The sequence below is a fragment of the Chamaea fasciata genome, unplaced genomic scaffold (genome assembly GCF_029207755.1).
Source record: "Chamaea fasciata isolate MVZ Bird 193981 ecotype frontalis unplaced genomic scaffold, bChaFas1.0.hap1 SCAF_12, whole genome shotgun sequence".
NCBI lineage: Eukaryota > Metazoa > Chordata > Aves > Passeriformes > Sylviidae > Chamaea > Chamaea fasciata.
The window spans coordinates 12,524,609-12,545,191 of record NW_027094097.1 but is presented as its reverse complement, the minus strand read 5'-3'; the positions used below and the strand labels follow the sequence as shown (position 1 = coordinate 12,545,191).

General features: G+C 42.2%; 1 protein-coding gene across 2 annotated transcripts in view; it reads right to left on the bottom strand.

The window, feature by feature from the left end:
- CMIP (c-Maf inducing protein) overlaps positions 1-20,583 on the bottom strand; it is a 129,754-nt gene that overhangs the window by 40,412 nt on the left and 68,759 nt on the right. For both annotated transcript variants that reach the window (XM_066194671.1, XM_066194672.1), the window contains exons 2-3: positions 20,265-20,390; positions 11,389-11,439 (exon numbers count right to left, since the gene is read on the bottom strand). In XM_066194671.1, the coding sequence (XP_066050768.1) occupies positions 11,389-11,439; positions 20,265-20,390 (177 nt within the window). The remainder of the gene's footprint in view (positions 1-11,388; positions 11,440-20,264; positions 20,391-20,583) is intronic.

Genomic DNA, 20,583 nt, shown 5'->3' with positions numbered 1-20,583 from the left:
ACCAAGAGAAGTGCAAAGTGAACACGGGACAAAGGGAGGGTCACAGGGCAGGCTCCTCAGTCACCTCTCAGCATGACACTGGGCAGCTGCAACACTAATGCTCTGAAGAACTTGCTCCTGAAGCATATTATATATCTTATCTACATATATATATATATGTATCTCCACCTCCTTTGCACACAGCTGTCAACTGACTGCCCATCCTTCTGGGCTTCTGCTCTCTGATGCGCTCAACACTACTGCAAAGATATCCTTCCGTAACAACAGGGGATGAGAGGATGGAATGGGAAGGATATTCTACCCAAGGGAAAGGAAGAAAACTAAAACCATGAAATTCATGAGCTCCACTGAAGACAAAACTGCACGCAAATGCAGTGTGTGTGTCTCCAAAACCTGTAAGCAACTCAAGAATTGTGGCTTTCTTCTAAGCCTCCCTAAACAGGGAGGGAAGAGGTCGTCCTTGGCAGACCTCCCCACTACCAAGCAAAGAACCTGGGCTTTGTTTCTGCTGGTGCCTTGTCTTCCTCTCAAATCCCTGCCCAGCCCTTTGGTCTCTGTAAGATGCAGGAACACAAGTGGTCGAGCCAAACCCAGCTCTACCTCATTCCTGCATTTGAGATGCCGTAAACCCAGCTAGAAAACGCAAAAGGCCAACTGTGGCTCCAGCTGCACTTTGCCTGGGCTAATGCGGTTACTCCTGTAATCAGACCTGTCCACAGGGGAGACATTTTTTGGCCTGGCCAACGCTGATGCATTCCCCGAAACCCTCCATCCCTGCTTCCATTTCCTTTTGGCAAACACTCCCATTCTTCAGGCCCCAGTTCCAGCACGAGCTTTACACTTCAGGTTGGCAAAACATCAGCTTTCATCCTGCACACAGCAACTGCTGTTCCGTATTTTTCGTACCAGAGCCAAGTTGGGGTTTGTTTTTAATGTTGCTTTGGCTATGCGGAATTTCACTATGACTGCAGACACTCCAGCAGAAGCACAAGCCACTCCCTGCTTGCAAAAAGCATTGGTAGAGACAAAGCTGGTATCTTGGGTTGAAAATTCCACGTGACACCTCCCCAGATGAAGAAATATTCTAAAATGTGTTGCCCATGAGCATTTGGGTGTTTTGGTTTGGTTTTTTTAACTGTGCTAAAGTCACATATTTTTTTCTCCTGATCTTGGGCAGGAGAAAAAAAAAACTTCTAAACAGTTGGTCAACACAATTGCCCCAGACATAGAGGAAAGGTTTGCCCTAAGTGCAGGCTGGTGAGGAGGAAGTTTACAAACCCTCCTGAGTAACTTAAATATCTTCTGCAGAATGAGTGAGAAAAACCTTCCCAGAGAGGCTGCTGGCCTCACACAACAGGGAAGGAGACAGACACCTTGCTCAAGCTACAGGACTTGAACAGCCTCTGACTCACTAGCAGAGGGAAGGTTTCAAACGTGTTTAGACACAACTGCCTCCTCCTCTTGCAGGACCTCACTGCTCCCTGCTGCAGCATATTTGGCCCTTTTCTCCAGAGCAGCAAATGCCTCACATTCTGGCAGAACCCACAGTTTCCAGAGAGGTGTGAGTCTGTCCTGCTCCTGTATTTGCAGCATGACCCAGAGTCAGAAAAATCATGCCCAATTCGAAAAAATAAAAAAGAGCATACCAGAAAAAAGCAGCAATATGTGTACCATACACACTCCATGCTTTCTGAAGCCTTCAGTGGACTAACTGCATTGAGTGCAGAGGGGCAAAAAAGTAGGATTAAGTAACTAAAGCACAGCAGACACTGTGTGAGTGTGGATTTCAACACGCAGCAAGCAGAGCACAGATGACACAAGGCACTGTGACATTAAGTGCCATCTAGGTGTGGTCCTTGCTGTGTGCTTGTTTGTGCAGAGACCTACAGTTACTGACTACATTATAAAATTCCTCTGACACTCAGCTGAACTGATCCAGGTTCTTAACTCCTTTTCCCTTCATACCCTTTATGTTCTGCACATGACAGCTGTGTCTCTGGAGCCTTGGCATCCACCAGCTCACAGCCCATGGCAGGAATAAATGACTTTGCCAGTGCAGAGAAAAGATCCTGTGTAGGAAAACAAAAAAAAAAAAAAAAAAAGGAGCACGGGCAATCTTATCATCACTGCACTTTGACCAGGTCTGGCAAAGCAGAAAGCTGCGCACAAGGCCACCATGGAGCACAGCCAGGCATACCTGCTGTGCAGAGCCTCCCCCCGCTCTGGCACTGCACCCTTCAGATCCCACTCAGGCACAGGAGAGCTGGTCATCACCGGGAAAACAGGACGTGGCCTCATCTGCAGGGCTGCACAAGAGATGCCAGTAATTTCAGGTGTGTGAGAACCCTGATGGGAAGAGCTCACCACCTGAGAAACCACCTCAGACGGGGAGTAAGCCGCTACTATTGCTACACACTGTAGTAACTGCTACCAAAAGATAACCTCAGAAAGATAATCTATTCCCCTTCTATTTTCTGGGAAATTCCAGTAAGCTGAGGTAACACCAAGTAGCACACAAAGCAATTATTTCTTCCCAGATATGCAAAATGGATTAAAAAGCCACGTCATCCCTTTTCCTTACTATACTCTCTACTGCTGGCAGCGGACACCTTCAGCTTTTTCTGCTCTCCTCCCCATTCACCAGTCAGCAAAACCTCCCAAATGGACGTTTACCCACCTGTTCCACTTTCTCCTCCCTGGCAAATGTATTATTTTGCTGATTTTCTAGCTCCTCAACACCATAAATGGCTTTGAATTTGGCTTCTCTCTTGTGCACCTGCATCATCAATGTCGTCAGCAAGAGAGATGTGCACGGCTCGAGGAACATGTTTGTGTCAGAAAGCTGCTGCAGAGCCTTAGGGAGAGCAGGGACTGGATGCTGATGTGATGCTTGTAATCATCTTAAAAGGGACTTCAGAAAAGCAGGGTATTTCTATCTTCTGATCACTGGACTTTGGAGCACTGAATTTTCTGGTTTCTCACAGGGAGATGCCCAATTTCAGAGCAGCATTTGCATCTGAAACATTCCCATCACTTTGTTCCATGTTTTTGGATTGCAGCTTATTGTGCTACATCAGCACAAACCCCCGAACCTCCTGCAACTCTTCAGCCTACAAAATGCCACTAGATCTCTGCAATTTCCTTCTTTTCCTTCTCTTTTGCACAAGTGCAAGACTGAACGAAGATTCTCAGCTTTCAGCTTTCTGATCCCAAGGCTCACATCCTTGCTGAAAACCAGAGATCACTGGGGTGATCACTGCCCACCTCATGTTCAGAACCACTCACACTATCCCTGCTGCCCTTGATGGATCTCCCCTCTGGTCACACAGCCTAATCCAGTATTCCTATCTTAAATAAAACAGTAAAGAGCACCAGAGACCAGGGAATGGGGAATAGCTGCAATGCAATGGCTCCTGATTGAAGAGATGGGAATGAAGGACACACTTGCTTTTGGATACTTTTTTCTAATTTTAAAACGATCAGTGTTCTGGGAAAAAAAGACAAGGAGCTGTGACAGACAAGATAAACAAGAGGCTTACAGCAAGAGCTAGGGCAGACGATACAAGCTGTGACACTTGCAATATACTGTTTTACAGTTTTCTTTGGGTATTAGCAGCAGTTTTATAATCCCCTAATGCATTATGTATACTGTAATGTAAGGACAAAACTGTGCAAGAAATGAAAGAGAAATTTAGTACAACATCTAGATCCCCTTTTGCTCCTTCAGGGTCATGGAGGTCTTCTGACACCAAGAGTTCTCATCCAGAATGCAGAACTGGGCCCCATGGCAGCAGCTTAACAAGGCACTTAGTATGTGTCATCTCCCAGAGTTAGGTTTTCACACCCAATGCATCAGGCAAAGAGGATAATTACACTCCTGGGAAAGCCTACCAGTCTTGTCCTGTCTCCACAAGAGATCTCCTTAAAAACAGATTTTTCTGCAGCCAGAAACCTAAACAAGAGAATGATTTTGGTCCATCTCTATATTATGACAGTTATAGAAGAGAAGTTGTGATTTGGTGAAATTCTTGGTCACCATGACCTTAAAATCCTGAATTGCAAAGAATTAGTCATAAGGTCAGCCCTGGAATAATGCAGAGGAGCAATTCACCGGCACAAAAGCCGAGGATCCCTCTTGGCCAGCAGCTCAGCATTCCTGAGAAACAACATATTCCAGCAATTGTATCTGCTCCTCTTCAGAGCTCAGACCTAAGCACACAATAACAAGCTGACCTGTTTATTCAGCTGTTTTTGACACCCCTCTATCTTCAGACCTAATATTAGTTTGAATAGGATAGCATCCAAGTCTAGAGGGGAAAATTTAGAGCTGGTCCTGACTTAGCTAAAGCAAGATAGAAAATAACTATCTAGTTTCTACTCAAATTTCACCACTAGGCCATTAATTGAGTATTGACTCCTTAAAAAAGGCAGTTTTGGCAATGCAGGAGGCAGCTATGGGTGCACAAAGCACGTGTGCCTATGGCTGGGTGAGGGCAGGGCAGCTCAGAGCAGCAGCTCAGATCCAGGCTGGCATGCCAGCGTGTTGCAGAGAGCCTCCTTGGGCTGGACAAAGTGCTGCGCTGACATGGATACGAGGCTCCCAGATTTGAAGTGATTCATGTGAAGCCAACACTCAGCTGCCACTGCTGCAGATGTACCTACTGGGAGGAACCTGCTCCAGTGGCCCCCCAGACAGACTGAGGTATTTTCCCAGTGCAAAGGTAGTGAAAGCTGAAAAAAAAAAAAATCTAGCCACTCCACCTGTTCCAGTTCTTCAAACACTACCAGCATTTCATAAAATGAATAGAAGAAAAAACTTTCTGTCAACATCTTGTCTGTTTTTCATCTATGCATTTCCACCTCCCAAGTGAGATCTGTGCCTTTCTGCTGTGGCAGCACAGCTACCTCTTGCAAAATGAGATCCCAGAAACAGAAAACAAGGCCAAGAATTTTCAAGTGACTTCTGATAACAGATGGCCTGAGACTGTCAAACTTCTGCTGGAAAATGAGAGAGGCAACAGACTTCATGTGCTCATGAAGATATCTGAAGCCAAAAAGAAAGTTAAAAAAAAAAAAGACAAAAAAGACATGCCCCTCAACTTAACTACGAAAAACAAATGTTATGGAAATAAAAGGCTGTAAGTACAACAAGATTTCCATTATGTTGCTCCTGAATTTGCAATGAGGTTGTTCAGATACCAGACAGGGTGGTTTTATCAATCACCAGATGAACAGCAGGCACACACAGCTGCATTTCATGTTACCTTTCATATAGAAAAGAAGAAGAAAGCATGCCAGCAAACATCAACTTCACCATGAGAAGAGTCATCAAAAACCGAAAAATGGTCTCACTATGTTCAGCAGAAAGCTCAAACTGGTACTAGTCTCACTCCTTGGCAACACAGATCCATTTATACAGCCCTTGGATCCCACATCTGCTCCCTACAGAGTACAAAGACTGGCCTAGAACAGCATCATGATGCAGAGGAAAAGCAAGATATCTTAAAAACCTCTTCATGGTCCTCCCATAACTGGTACCCAAGCATTTCAGAGGAAGAATACAACCAGCAGCCAAAAACTTGTGTGCTGTCTTTCATCTGTCCAAGCAATAAACCTGCTTGTCCAAAACTAGTGTGTCATCAAAGCCCACAATGCTCCCAAAGCCCTGAGGCTTTGCAAGGCAAAACTTAATTCCACAGCTTTGGTTCCCATCATTATATTATTGACTTGCACAGAGACACAAAAGGAAAAAGGAAAAAAAAAAGCCACCATTGGCCTAATTGTATCATAATTATTTATTGTTTTACCTCAAAGTAAAAGAAAATGAAAACTACTCTGTTCTGTGAAAATATCTCAGTGTTTCAGCTAAAGAAAATAAAGAAACAGCCAAGAGAGTTACAGTTTTGTGTGCCGGGTAACCACCAAGGAGAGGTGTGAAGTCCAGAACTACCACTCCAAAGAACTGCTGAGCTCTTCAAACAGTATTTTCACTATGCAGTAGAGCACAGGGCTATGGAATTGTCACAGGGTACCAAACCTTCCTCTCTCAGATCATAAATTACGTCACTAAACACACTGGCCCTTTTAACTACATCCAATGTGATTTTTTTTCCAGATCTCACAGTTTTAAGGCAAGATTTACTGAGATTTAAGGCTGTAAATTTCTTTAATGCCATCATTTAAATTCTATATAACCCCCACTCCTTTATCAGCACTATTTTTAATCATTACCATGGCGACAAAGCCGTAAAGGTGCTTTGCACAAGGAAGGCTTTACCACACTTTCAAGAACAGTTGCTCTTAACTTAATATTTTGCAGTTTTAAATTTCAAAGAAGAGTAATTCACCCTGAACATTCACCATTTGACACAAAAACTGATACTCACCCATGGCTATTGCATAAAAAATATCCAATACGAATGAACAAGAAATTCATCACCTGGTCACAATAAAGACCAGAGAGCATACCATCATTCAGGTCAAGTATGACTTTGACAGTCAATCCCTTTGCAATTAATAGGACTGCTTGTGCATGGAAGTATCTGTTTCCTGAAGACACAGATAGAACAATCCCTATGAGAACCAGAGAAGTATTAACCCAAAATTAAAGTTTTTGAACGAAGGCCAACATCACTTGTTTTAGTATTCAATGCAAAATGTTTGCAAATCCCAAATGACAACATTGTTCCAGTTTCCTGATTCATGGGATTCAAAACATGGAGTCTGGGTTGAACACGAATTTTAAAAGAAAAGGTGATGTGAGTGTTGACTGCGAGTCGGGGGCGTGTGTCCGTATGAGCTGCAGGAGCACAGGCAGCAGGATGGGGAGGGGGCTGCTCCCCTCAGCTCAGCACTGTTGACATCATGCGCCTGCTTTGGGGCCACACAGGCTCTCAGCAACCTCCTACCACCTCAAAGGAAACCCTGCACTGCGAGAGGACAAGTGTAGGGAGGGTGGAGAGAGGACCAGATGATGTTCAAAGGTCCCTTCCAACCTAAACAATCCCACAATTAACACATTTGCACTGTCCCCGCTGAGAGATGTGTAAACTCCCTAACCAAGCAGCAGTTCTCATTAGCGGACACACAGGCACTGGTTAAAAGCATCAGTGGGAAAGACAAGGTACAGGCAAGCCTTTCTAGAAGATCCAGGTCAGAGGCACACAAAGCTCAGTTTGAGTCATGCTTCATGCTTTCCTGCAGACCTGGCTCTGTGCTTTCTGTATTGTGTCAACTCAGGACATTCCCCCAAAGGCTGTCAACTGACATGTTTGACTGCTGCATCACCCAGCTGACCAGAAAACACGAGCAACTCACCCCACAATGAGGGCAGTGTTCAGGGCTTACTATCAAGCACAATAAAAAATGCAACGTGCCCTGCATGAACTTAGGTGAATTCCCACTAAAAAATGAAAATCTATACCTGTACTCTGCACCACAAAAAAAGACCTAAGGATTCCTGGGGAAAAAAACCTCACTGATGTCTTTCTAACCGAAATGCAACGTGGTGCTAAATTAGTCAAGTGTACCTTTTAATGATTAACACTTTTAACATGCAGTTTAATGGGGCTACACATTTTCTACAGAAGATGCCACCATTCTGTGCTCAGCACTACAAATGCACACAAAGTCTTTAGCCCAAACACATACACAAGCAACAAAGTAGATGGATGCTGGCTGGGAAAATACCAAGAGTATGTATTTGCCTATTTGCATGTGTCCCAAAATCACTAGCCCCAGTATCCCTCAAAGTTTAGCTGTATCCATCCCCGACAGAAGTGGTTGGTTACCACTGTATGTGCCCTGGATCCAGAGAGGGCAATGAACTGCATGTGTTATTCTCTTTTGTATATCTACAGAAAGTGTTGTTATCTTTATTGATACACTGTTATGACTTATCAGTTTCCACATACCAAAGATTATGTATCATGGTTTCAATCCAACCTCCTTGGTTGAGAGGAACTTTCCTTACACAATGGATTAATGATTTATGTTTGAGGAGCTGGAGAGTTGTTAACATGTTCTGTTTATTCTCTGGACAAAGTTTGGCTCTGCTACAACCCGAAGGAAATCGGGATTTCTAAAATTAGGCTGAGGTGCCCAATAATTCTTTAGGAGTTGTGATACTCACTGATATCCAGATAAAATGAGGAATTATGAGCAACCCTTAGTGGGAGGGTTTGAAATGGAAAACCCTAAGAGAAGATGACTACATAAGGAACATTCACGCTGTCCCTACATCCCTGCTGACTTCACAAATGAGCACAGTACTCAAGGAAAAAGACACAACTAAAAAGCTGTTTAACCACCTTGACAGCTAGTTAGCTGGATGACACATAAAACTTCTTGGAGCTGGATCTAAAACATGGATAATTACATGCTTGGTTCTCTTTTATTTCTGTTAATCTGTACCATCTCTTTTATTATTCTCTGGGTCTCAGGAAGAAATTATTCTTGATTTTTATTTCCGTGTTTGTCTCTAGAACAAAAATAATTTCCAGGGTGTTGGTTGGCAAATTGAATTCCCACAGCATGTTAAACCTTAAAACTGCACCATATCAAAGCTCTCTCACAGACCTCAGCACCTTCCTACAAAACCAAAACATGTGCCTGAACCTAAAGAGCTTCCCCAAATATTTGAGACACAGCTATTCACTGTTCCTACCCATTTCCCATGTAGCTCAGGGTGCATGCAGCATCTGACTCCCAAGGCTTCAAGCACAGGAAAAAAAGTCAAAAGGACACTGACAGAATATGACTCTGCTCCCATAATTGTAATTTAAGAGGGGGCAATCCCCACTGCTGGAAATTCTCAGAATATCAGTTTGCTGCCTGTACAGTGGATTCCTCCAGCCTTGTTTGGGCAGGGCAGGAGGAAATTAAACTTAAATCTAGTGCCAAGTACATTGGGGCTCTGAGTTCAGCTGGGCTCCCTAAATGCTCCCACCACACACGTACAAACAATAGCAAAATCATCTCTGTTGAATGTTTTCCCCTGAACAACTGTTACAGTTATCTGCACCGGTCTGCATCTGTGTTCCACATCCCACAGAAATGTTTTGACCTATTATTTGTAAGACCACTGGACAAATATATCATTCATCAGCACAACCACCCAATTATAATACAGCTGCGGCGATCTCCCTGCCAGCTGGTGCTTTGTGTAAATGCCCCATTCCAGAAGAATAGGTTTCCTGTTTTTTGTGGGTTCCCTCACTACCTGCTTAATCACCAAACCATATAAATTATGGAGTGAGATGAACCTTGGCACCTGGCTCTTAAAGTCATAGGCTACAGTGCCAGTAAAGTGATAAACTTCACGAAGGTAGACACAACTGCACTCCCTTCACTTCCCTTCTACACTGACAGCTTGTCCTTCTTCTTCAGCCCCTTGGGATCTCACTTAATCTGCCAAAGAGCAGAAAGTTACCAGGTGCTCTTCCTCTGAACGGTTAAGCAACAAAAACCAAAAACTAAATTACCTCCATTTTAGCAAAGAGGAATTTCTTCTTAATGCCAAGTACCTGGGCAGTGACTAGACCCTGTCACTGCTCTTATGGGAAAACACAATTTGCTATTCTTGGTAAGGGGAAGGGCTTTCAAATCAAGATAGTGTTTCACTTGTTTTTCAGAAACAAATTTAATGGGGGTGGGGAGGGAAGCAAGGAAGCAAAAATAAATTCTACTTTGCACTAAGTTAAATTACTCAGAGTTTCCCAAAATGAGAGGCTTGGGTCAGAAGCACTGGAAAGTTTAAGAAATACTCCTTTAAAAACAACTCCCACAGAGCAAAGCTCCTTCTCCATGACTGAAAGGCATGTAAGCAAGCCGGGTCACTCTGTCTAGTCTGGCTTGCTTGCTTTCTTTTTCTTGCTTTTCTTTTTTTTTAAGAATTTATTTGTTGGGTTGAATGGTAAGGCCATGTTGCATCTTTATCACATCTTACTTGATGTTTTCCAGAGTTGCACCTCCCAAGCCCAATTCTCCCCCCACTGCAGGAACAAAGTGGGCATGAGCCACCAGCACACTGGTACCACAACCATCCTGCCTGCCTGGGGGTGAGGTAGAAAAAGAAACTCCATCATCATTTCTATCCATGCTTTCTCTGATCATCCCTGCCTGCCAAAGCAGGAGAGAAAATAATGGCCACATGGATATACTGCCTCTGCATGCTTTAAGTGCTTTGTTATTCTCAGGAGTTGCAAAGAAATCAAGGCTGGCTGGGTATTGTGTTAATGATACTGTCAAGAGGCCAAAATAAAGTGCTACACCACAACCCAGCCTTCTGCTATCAGCACTACTGTCCCGCTCTCGTTTGGGCAATCAGGGTAACAGGCTGCAGAACATGCCAGTGGTCTGGGAAAGGAGATCTCAACACTTGGCTTCTGCTGATAAGAACCTGGAACGGCTCAGAACACGATTCTGCCAGACACCGAGGGCTACACAAAGCACACCAACACTGTAGATTTGCCACACAACTATTTTGCAACTATCAAATACACCTACAACAAAACCAGTTTAGTGGGAGGGACTTCCGTATATTTTTCCATGCGGTTGCTGTCAGCAGGCTGAAATCTTGATAAGCTGCACAGCCAACTTGGCTGACTTCACTGAAACCCTGCTGAAGACAAGTCCTGAGCTGAAAAGATACTGCTCGTGTTTCCCACTGCAAGGCAAGGGAGGACAACCACATTCAGCATCTGGCCAAAACTTGTTTCCAACTGCATCAAAGATCCATACAGATTCCATCCAAAGGTCAGCACCTACGGTTTTTGATGAGGAATGTGCTGCTTTTGAGAGACAGTGTTGTCACTGTGATGCACTTTCCCTACTCAGGGCAATCAGTCTATTGTTCCCACTGAAAATCAGAAGGGGCTTGAGGTCTCTGAAATGGAAACTGCCTTTAATTCCAAATCATCCTAAAATATAAACATAGAGTGATGCCTAACTGATTGATGTTACACATACAGTAAACAACTCTAAAAGACACTCTTTCTCTCTAGCTTCTCAGAAAAATAAAAACCAACCAAACAAAAAACCTCAAAATATCCCAAGAGTCCAGATGATGTGATGAGGTGTACTCACTGTAGCACATTACACTTCACAGTACAAAACTAAAACCATCCAGTCTCTGTCCTGTTTAAATGTGAGTTAACTGCCTATCTACTCTTTGAAGCCAGTCACGTGTTGATAAAGCTGGGCTGTGTAACAAGTTAATTTGTCCACTTCATTCATGACACAGACACGTTAAAAGCACAGACATGTACTGATTTAAGGTTTCTGCAAGAAAAGACTTTATCCATTCAGGGCTTTGACAATGAACAAACAGGGAATTCTAAAAAGTACTCTTGGAGGCAGAGAATGAAGAAGATGAAGTACAGAACTTACCTTCCACTGCAAAGAATGGAACCACTGATCCCTCAGGTAACTGTTTGCAGCCTGCAAAAAAGAAAAGTTACAGACTCATTAGTTTCTACCAGTCCTTCAGGTCACTCAGGTACTTTATATTATAACCAGTTTTATTATTTTCACAGAAAGCAGTGACACAAACACCTTGCTGCATTATAAAATATTGAACCAAAACTTTATGAACCTCCTATGAAATGCTGTCCAGCCCAAAGACTGTGAAAAATCCTCTGTGAATTCAATCAGGTGTGGGTCAAATCTTTAATACCTGTGGGGCATTTGCCTCTGCCATTAATCACTAAAAGCAGAGTAGGAAGATGGGCTGATATTTTAATAGGAGGGGTGGGGTTTTTTCCATACTCTGGTTTCTTTCCTTGCCCTGCTCCTCAGCTGGCCCCAAAGCAATTCAAATAATGTCTCAGCTCTTTCAGTGATATTAGAACAGTGAAAAGCACAGCACACACAGACGTGCAGATACATGCACAGACTGTTTGCAGCAATGGCATAAATGTTGCAATTACTCCCAGCCATCACCCAGTTTTGTCCGTGTTAAGCACAGCTGCCAGGAATTCCCAGTGTGAAGCCAGGTCGTAGCCAATGAAGGAACAGTTCAACACTCCCAAAGGTCAAAAGGCTTGGTATTAAAAAAATATAAAAGCATGTACAGTGACGTAAATACGCATGGCTTAACAAGGTGACATAAGTCTGAAATATTTGAGTGGGTAGAGATGCCCTTTGGCTTTTCCAGCTCCGCCTCAACGCTGCCAACAGGCAATTTTTACTCACGTTTCAAAATGTTTTAACAAAAACAGTGAAAATTACAGGTTTGCCTATAAATCCATGTTTAAAAAAAAAAAAAAAAGTGAGGTTCTTTGCCAGTCAAAAAGCACATACTTCTTGCAAATTAAAGATCACTTATCAAGTTTCACTCCCCAACATCTTTCCAGGTAAGTATTCAAAATCCACACTACAGAGTGTATTTAATCTCCCAACACTCATTCAGTCCACTGATAATGGCAGGAATACCAGAAGTAAAAATGCTATATGGTTACCAAAAATATGTTTAATCTCAAGGTCAGCTACTGATGGTTCAATGACATAAATTTGGACTGATTACTCTGAATTAAACGGAGTAATATCCTTTTATATATGTATTACATATTATTTATATCTTAATGAGAATCAATTGCTCCTCCAGTAGATGGTGAGGCAATAATCTTGGCTGACCACAGAATTTATCAAAAACTTTCCATTTCAAGAAGAATGCTGACATATCAGAGTATGCAATTGCGACAAATGTAAACAAACTTCCTTTTCTATTATCTTCTCTTTGCATGCAATGGAAAATTGTAAAAACATTTGGAGTGCAGATCTTCAGGGTATTTTGGTCAGCCAATATTTAATGATTTTCTGTTATTTACACAGTATTTTCTGTATGTGTGCGCATTATGACACAAGACAGACTTTTTACCTGTATGCTATGGAATTGAATTTCAATTCAATATACTTTATATTATGTTTGAATACAACGAAAAGGTCAAAAAACAAACAATTTGCCACCAAACGGCACAAGAATATTTTTAACATAATTAAAAAGACATGAAGGAAATACTCTTAGATATTTCTTATCTTTGCCCAGAGAGAATGCTCTAAAACCTCAACATACTTCTTTGAAAAACTTATTTTAAAATTGAACCCTTTTTTCTTTTTCTTGTTTTAAGGAGACAGCTGGTTATGCAGGAGAATAAAAAACCTCCTTTCCAAACTCTAGCATCAAAGCCCTCTAAAGAATGATTAGAACTGAAGGTTTTTGTAGGCTTCGTGTACACTAAGCAATTGTACCAATAATACTGCAAAGTACACATCCAATACTTCCTTTAAAAAAATTAGGAAGACTGAGTTTATAGGAACTATACAAACTAAGATACTGTTATTTCAATCAATGAAATCAAAACTATTCTAGGGGAACGAAATACTTCACTCAAAGGGCAAAATGTCAACCTGCTTCAGACCCTGGTCTGACAGTAAGGGCAAATGCTGAAGCCCTAAATTGAGATCTGTTCTTTATTCTCCTACTTTAATGATGTCAGTAGCACAGAACGTAAGACCACTGCAAATAATCAGAGAATATTATATGTAGATAGATTGTGGAAGTGACTGGAGCCTTAACTATTAGTGAGGCATCATGCAGAGGAGGAGGCACAAGTAGACTGCAAATACTGGGAGGGAAAAGAAATGATGAATGCTGCAGGACACAAAACCAAAACTGGCAAAGCAAAGGCTTGTACAACTCTATGGTAGCAATATACAAATAAAAAGCATTTTAAAAGTAAAATTAGCCAAGTGACTGGGTTTCAAGTGTAGGACCAAGCACTGTCTACATGCAGAGTTAGTTACTGTAGAGAAGTGATCAAGCAAACTGGCACCTGGGTCTAGGTTAGGAGTCTGAACCACTCTCAACACTCAGAGTTTGGGCTCTTATTCAAGACCACTTCCCAGGAAAATCAAGATAAAGAAGACAAAGTGAACAGAAAACAGAAAAACAAACCTTTAGAGAATCCCCACAGTTCTACTAGTGATCAGGACTCAGTGGCAAGAGAAGCCTGGATGGCCAATAGTCACCAGTGCTCTTTACACCACGTTCAGCACAGACTGAGTGCTGCACCCCAACCACCCTTACCCTGAGCGAGCTGTCTGACACCACATTCCCCATGTCTCCCAGGCTGCAGGGACTAATCCTCCCAGTGCACCCTTCCTGCCACCTGACTCCAGCAAAACCACAGCCCTGCGCAGGAAATGCTGGATCTTTCACAAAGGAAAACAAAGATCTCACTCTTGCACGACACCCCTTGGTCCTCCCTCCTCATTTTCTGGCTTGCACTGAGAAGGTGTTACAGGGAGCATTTCTTCCGTACCAAAGGAACAGCGAGTTCATAGCATGCCAGGATGAAAAAAAGAACCACCGAGTTCTTGTGGGTGCTCAGCTGCCCAGGCAGCTCTGCAGGCACTGACTTACTCGAGCACTCGGGTCACTGTGAGTAACATTTCTGAAGTTTAAGCAATGAGCACCAAAGTGTAAAGCAGTGGAGGTAACCACAATTCATCTATGGGGCGGCACACAAACATTTCCAGTTTTATCTGATGTGCACTGACAGAACCTAGGCTTTTTGCACTGAAGTCATCACTTCCTGGGAACTGACATCTACAGTTCTTTACCGCAGCTAAGGGCATAGTTTACTGTATTTGTTCAGCTCTAGGGTACAATAAAAAGGAGAAAATGAGACAGAAAAGACTTTAAACCAGGCTTTCCTTAGGCATTCTGACCACCCAGGGAGAAATTTTCTGACTTCCAGCCTTGCCCTTGCAGAGAGTCCAGTTCCGTTCCACTGTTTTGACAGCTACCTTTCCAACCTGAAAAAAATTCAGCTGGAAATGTTTTGCCTGCTGTTGTCACAAATAGTAAGTGAGACAGGACTGAAGTACAACGAAGATTTTGTAATTCTTCGTTGTACTTCAATACAGTTTTACATACAGAGGTATGTAAAATAATAGTTTAGGCCCCTTGTGTGTTGAGTATATTTAGGCCCCAATTCTGCAAATCAATTGTTCTCAAATGCAGTGGCTTTAACAGGGTAGCGGGTGACACATGGTCCAACTGAACTTCCTGCACAGTCAAGACCTCACATTGTTTTTGTACAACCACAACATAGTAGAAAAATACTTTAGAAAACAGGAAAATGTGGGTGCAAAACTCTTAAAAGGCTCAAGAAGATTAAACTACTTGTAGATTATTTATTATTACAATGAGGAAGAAGAATATCTACTTTAAGAACATCTACTGTTGGCAGTATTTTGTTGAGATTAACTGATCCTGGAACTGTGTTCTGAAGGATTTTCTATTCATATTTTTGGGGTGTAAAGGTTCAGTCAGAAAGGAAAAGCCACCTGGGATCAGTTGTAGTACAAACTTTACTCATAAGATTAAACTCTCCTGCTTTAAAAAGACAGCTCACAGGAGAAAAACTGTGCAAGAGATTAAATGCTTGCACATGCAAAGCTTTGGTCAACATGTGTAAATTTATACCTCTGCTGAAAAAGGAAGTATCTGCTCTGCACCCCAACTCCTTCATTTCTTAGTCAATGAGTAGGAATACAAGTTTATTATTAAAAAGCAGTGAATGCTTTAAAGGTAGGTTTTTATTTTGTTCACAAAAATAGGAAACTGAACACTTGCTTCATGCCAGTGTTACAGCCCCTGCTATAATTTGTACCCAGGCAATGAGGGAATTAAATAGGAACCTGCATATTACTGAGAAACACAACACCTGAAACAGCAAGAAACACAGCACTCTAAAAATTATGGTGAAGACCTCTGCCATTCCTTTTACAGTAAATTACCACCATGACATCCCTTCCTACTGGCATGTGTGTTATGCATAGGAACACAAGAACAGGCTTGTCCATGTAGCAAAGTGTTCCCAAGTTTCTCCTTGCAACAGCGTCCTTCACATACATGCTTCTAGGGGATTCTGCCATCTGAAAAGATGTGGCAATAAGTGGGATTTGATGATCCAGATTTTGGCTTTGATTCTTCATGAGTTTATTCTGTGATTCTCCCTCTCTTGCTTTCTGGTCAGCAGGATAGGGGTTTTGCTGTGCTTTTTTCCCAGCTGATATTCATTACTGGGACCCATAAAACAGCACAGGCTTCTCTGCTCCCATTTATTATCAGCCACGCAAACAGAGGAGTGTCCTAGGGCTGCAGGAAGCCAAACCCCATGGCAAGCACACAGCAGTGCAAAATCTTCACATTGCTGATGCAAATCCCAGCACTGCACCTCTGACTTGGGCAGAGCCGCAAGGGAAACCTGCAACCCTTCTGGCTTAACCCAGGGTACACACAGAGTTGCTGGGAATTTCCAGAAATGCTCTTTTCCTCCTTAAACCATTCCCTGCCTCTGCTGTGCTGTGGTCCTTGTATGACCTCTCCACACTGGCAGCACTGGCTGGACTGGCACTTCAAACAAAAGGCAGGTTCTCCAAGGAGACTAAAATAAAATATTGCTGAAAACCCAGTGGAAACATTTACCGTGGGGACTCCCTGGCACAAACAGCGTGGTCAAGCACCGAGCTGAACGTGTGACTGTTGTGCTTGTCAAGGCTTCCTGCTCTGTTTGTTTTTCCTTCTGACTACACTCCATTGCCAAGAAATGAATAAAACAACACGAGCAACAGGGATGGAAGTGGTGGCTTTGAGGCTAAAAGAAAGGACACCACAGGAAAGCAAGGCAGTACTGCCATGAGTGAAATACCGAAACCTTTTTCCTGGGACTTTTCCTACATCTGGTGCTCAGCAGCTCATGAAATGATACTTTTTTTCAACCTCTTTCAAAAGGTTCTTGCAGTTATTTCACTATCAAGGTTAGCATCCCCCCGTAATCATCCACACAACACCATAATCACACTTTGTACTTTACAAATTGAAAGCAGAAGAGCAGAAGCCTAGCCCAGCTCAAGGAGGCCCTGCAATTCCTGATACTAAAGAGCTCACACTTCACCAAAAGCTAAATTTAGCTCCCACTTCCTGGCCTCAAGAGCTTGTGGCCTGTGAGCCAGCTTCAGCAACACCTTCTTTCACACCTGCTATCCCAGCTGGATAGAAAGAATCGGATAGATAGAGGGAAGAAAAAAAATTCTGAGATTTTGACTGCTGCTTATGGAAAGGACCAGGGATCACAACATTTGGCAGGGGGAAAGAAAACACAAGCCCCCAGCATGTCTAGAAAACTGACAGTCCATGATCCCCAGAAACCTGACTGTCCACGACTCCCACGTGGGACAGTGGGAATCCCCAAATTCCAGGCAGTGACACGCACAGAGAGCTGTGCTTATTCAACAAACACGGAGTGGGAAGAACTCCACACACGAAAATTACTTTTAAATGTGAACCCAGCCCAGATTAAGCTTCTTCTGCCTGGGAACCAGGACTCCCTCTGAAACCCAGGTAGACACGTCCTGTTACATTGATCCCATTTCCTAAGAGGAGATGCATCACCTCCAGCACTGCCTGTCAGATTTCGTGTGTTAAAATAGGTTGGGATGGGTCAGTGCTGCCATGGGAGGGCTTCAGGATGATGTAAGGAAAGGTAATGGCACTCTTCCCTCTCTGACTCATAACTGTGCACTAATAAGCCAGAAATAGACCCTGGTGACAGCAGACAGAGGGGATGAAAACTTGAACATGGACAGGGGCTCTCCTGTGGCATCTCACACAGAATTGTTTAGGTTAGAAAATACCTCTAAGATCAAATCCAATGTCTAACCAAGCACTGCCAAGCTCATCACTAAGCCATGTCCCCAGGCCTACATCTACATCTTTTAAACACTTCCAGGGATGGTGACTCAATCATTTCCCTGGGCAGCCTATGCCCGGAGAACACTTTTGGTGAAGAATTTTTTCCCAATAGCCAATCTAAACCTCCACAGCCTTTCCCTCACCCACTAAGCAGGTCACCTTGTCACAGGAGGAGGTCAGGTTGGTCAAGCAGGACCAGCCTCTCATAAATCCACGCTGCCTTCAGTGAAGCAGAAATTGGAATCTTAAATTTTTCTCAAAATGAAAAATTGGGAAGACAATTTTCATTGTACATGATTCAAAGTATTAAACTGCTTCATTTTATGTGAAATCATGTCAATATTATCTCACAGTATTAAAGAATTTACAATGCAGCATGTGCAAAAACACAGACCAAAATATAAAATTTATATTAATCAGATGAAATAAATTTGGGGTAGTCAAAACAGTCTATTTTAGACATTTTTACATAAATACACACATACTTTATTTAAAGGCTTTGGAAAAAAATAAAAATACCGATTCCACCAAAATTGCACTTCAGAAGAAACAGTACTGGGAACATGTTTTGGACTAGTTTGAGTTGTTCCACTATCATACACTTCCTGACACTAGAGCTGGACATTACATCAGAGCATGCTGCTGCTCACATTAGCAGGGCAGAATGATTTCATAAAAAACTGGAAGTCACCATTTCCCAGAGATGTATTGAAGTCCCTCAGAAATCTGGAAATAACTGAACTATGCAAGGGCTACTCTCTCTCTGCTCCTCAGTAAAGTGTCTTTTGGATACCTCTACTTTTTGTTACACATACTAGAGAACTTCTGCTGAACTCAACCACGTCATAAATCCAGCTTTTTCAACTTGATTTCTTCAGCAGACTAAACATAACTTTGAGAACTGTTTTGAATTTGTGAATACACATTACAACTGTATAAGGGAAATCTAATTTTATACTCCCTCCAATCTGACCACATCTGATGAATCAAGATACTACCAAGGACCAAGTCATACTGAAAACATTTTTTAAAGTTTGTATTTTGACTTATGTTGAAATTCCCATAGTTATAATGTAATCTGATCCAGAGTGCTCAGCAAGGTAGCAATAAACAGAAGTCCACCTCACTCCACTTCTTTATGAGTTCCTATGAGGTTACATAATGACACCAATCTCTTTGAAGAAAATACCAAAGTATCCATGTTAAGATGTTACTGTTTCACAAACATAATTATTTATGCGTCTGCTTTGTTTTTCTCTTCTTCTTTTTCTTTTTTTTTATTTTTTTATTTTTAAAGAGACAAATGTAAAGCTGCTCCAGATTACAGCCTGCCTACACCCTAACAATTTCCTTTCCACTGAGCAGGAAGCTGTGGGTTCAAGCTTTATCTTGTATTCCATTAAGCAGACCCAAAAAGGCAGCTGCCATAAACTACGGAATAAAGACTTGGAAACAGAGTTTGGAAAGGCAGGTGTAACAACTCCATCTGTTGAAATAGATATAAACATAAATGCTAGCACCACTAGGGAAATTTATGGAAGAAGCAGAATCAAAATTATCACGAGAAAATCAACCAACTTGAGAAATTTAGACAACTTTCTGTCTAATTAATTCCATTAATGCATTAGGCAAGGAACATTTCAACAATAACGAGGACCCTAATCTAGCTGCTGGGAAATCATGGCTTACCTTCACAGTCCTACCTCGATGAAATACATTCACACCATAGTCATGGCTGTATAATCAAATGAAAAAGTAAAATCCCAAATGGTAACAAATAAACTATCTTCAGACATGAGAGAGAACCATGCAAGAGTTAAGCTGAAGCCAGTTTGGTATTTTTAAGTTATGACCTTTCAAAGTTCTTTGGGGGCCATGCAGCTTTTCCTGCTTACTCCAGAGCATTTCCAAAGCTCAGTGCTGTGGAGTGCTTTTCTGTCATTAAAACTTGCCGTGATCTAAGGGGGCCTATAAAGCCTTGCAAGTGGATGAAGAAATCTGGAATAATGTAAACACAGTGTCTCCTGTTGGAAAACAACACTTCAGAGAACCAGCATATATAGACATCCATACAAATACACTGAAATTTTTCAGTGACGATAGAGTATCTTTTAAAAATAGGTATCTGCCAGTTCCAGTGCAAGTTCTGGGTTTCCTATATGAATTCAAGGATGAAATTTTTAACTTCTTTCATGCAAGAATAGGACTATATGTAAAAATACAATTGTTCCCATTTCAGTGTGCCTTTACACAGAGCACCACTTTGCTGCACAAATTCAGCAAGATGATTTAATCACTGTGGTCCAAAATTTCCATTCTGACTGTTAAACACCACAAAGAGTTTCAGAGCTATCACCCTGAGCAAATTTTCTGGTGGTTAGCACCAAGCTCTCTGCCTTTTCTGAGTCCACCTAATTAAGATTTCATGCACAGGAAACAGCAAGAAGTTGAAGGAGATTCACAGGCAGAGAGAAAGAAAGTTGCACTTTTATATTTACTGTACCTGCAGTAGGACAGTACCCCCCGGGATTGTGAGCTGTAAACAGTACTTAGGGGCATTCTCCCAGGAGAGCAGTTGAACATCCTCAATAGCACTGTAGGAAATGGAGTTTTCCATGTACCCAGTGGGCTGCAAGAAAACAAAGGAGAAGGGGAAAAAAAATGTTTACTGAGCCATCATAAGTTTCACAATTTCAAAGTAAGAACAGCACTATGAAAATTACTCTTGGTGTTGAAAGTACCTGCAAAACCTAATTGAGAAGCAAAATTCCTACCCAGGTCATTCAAGAGAGACCCATCCAGCCACCTTCCTCCAACTCATT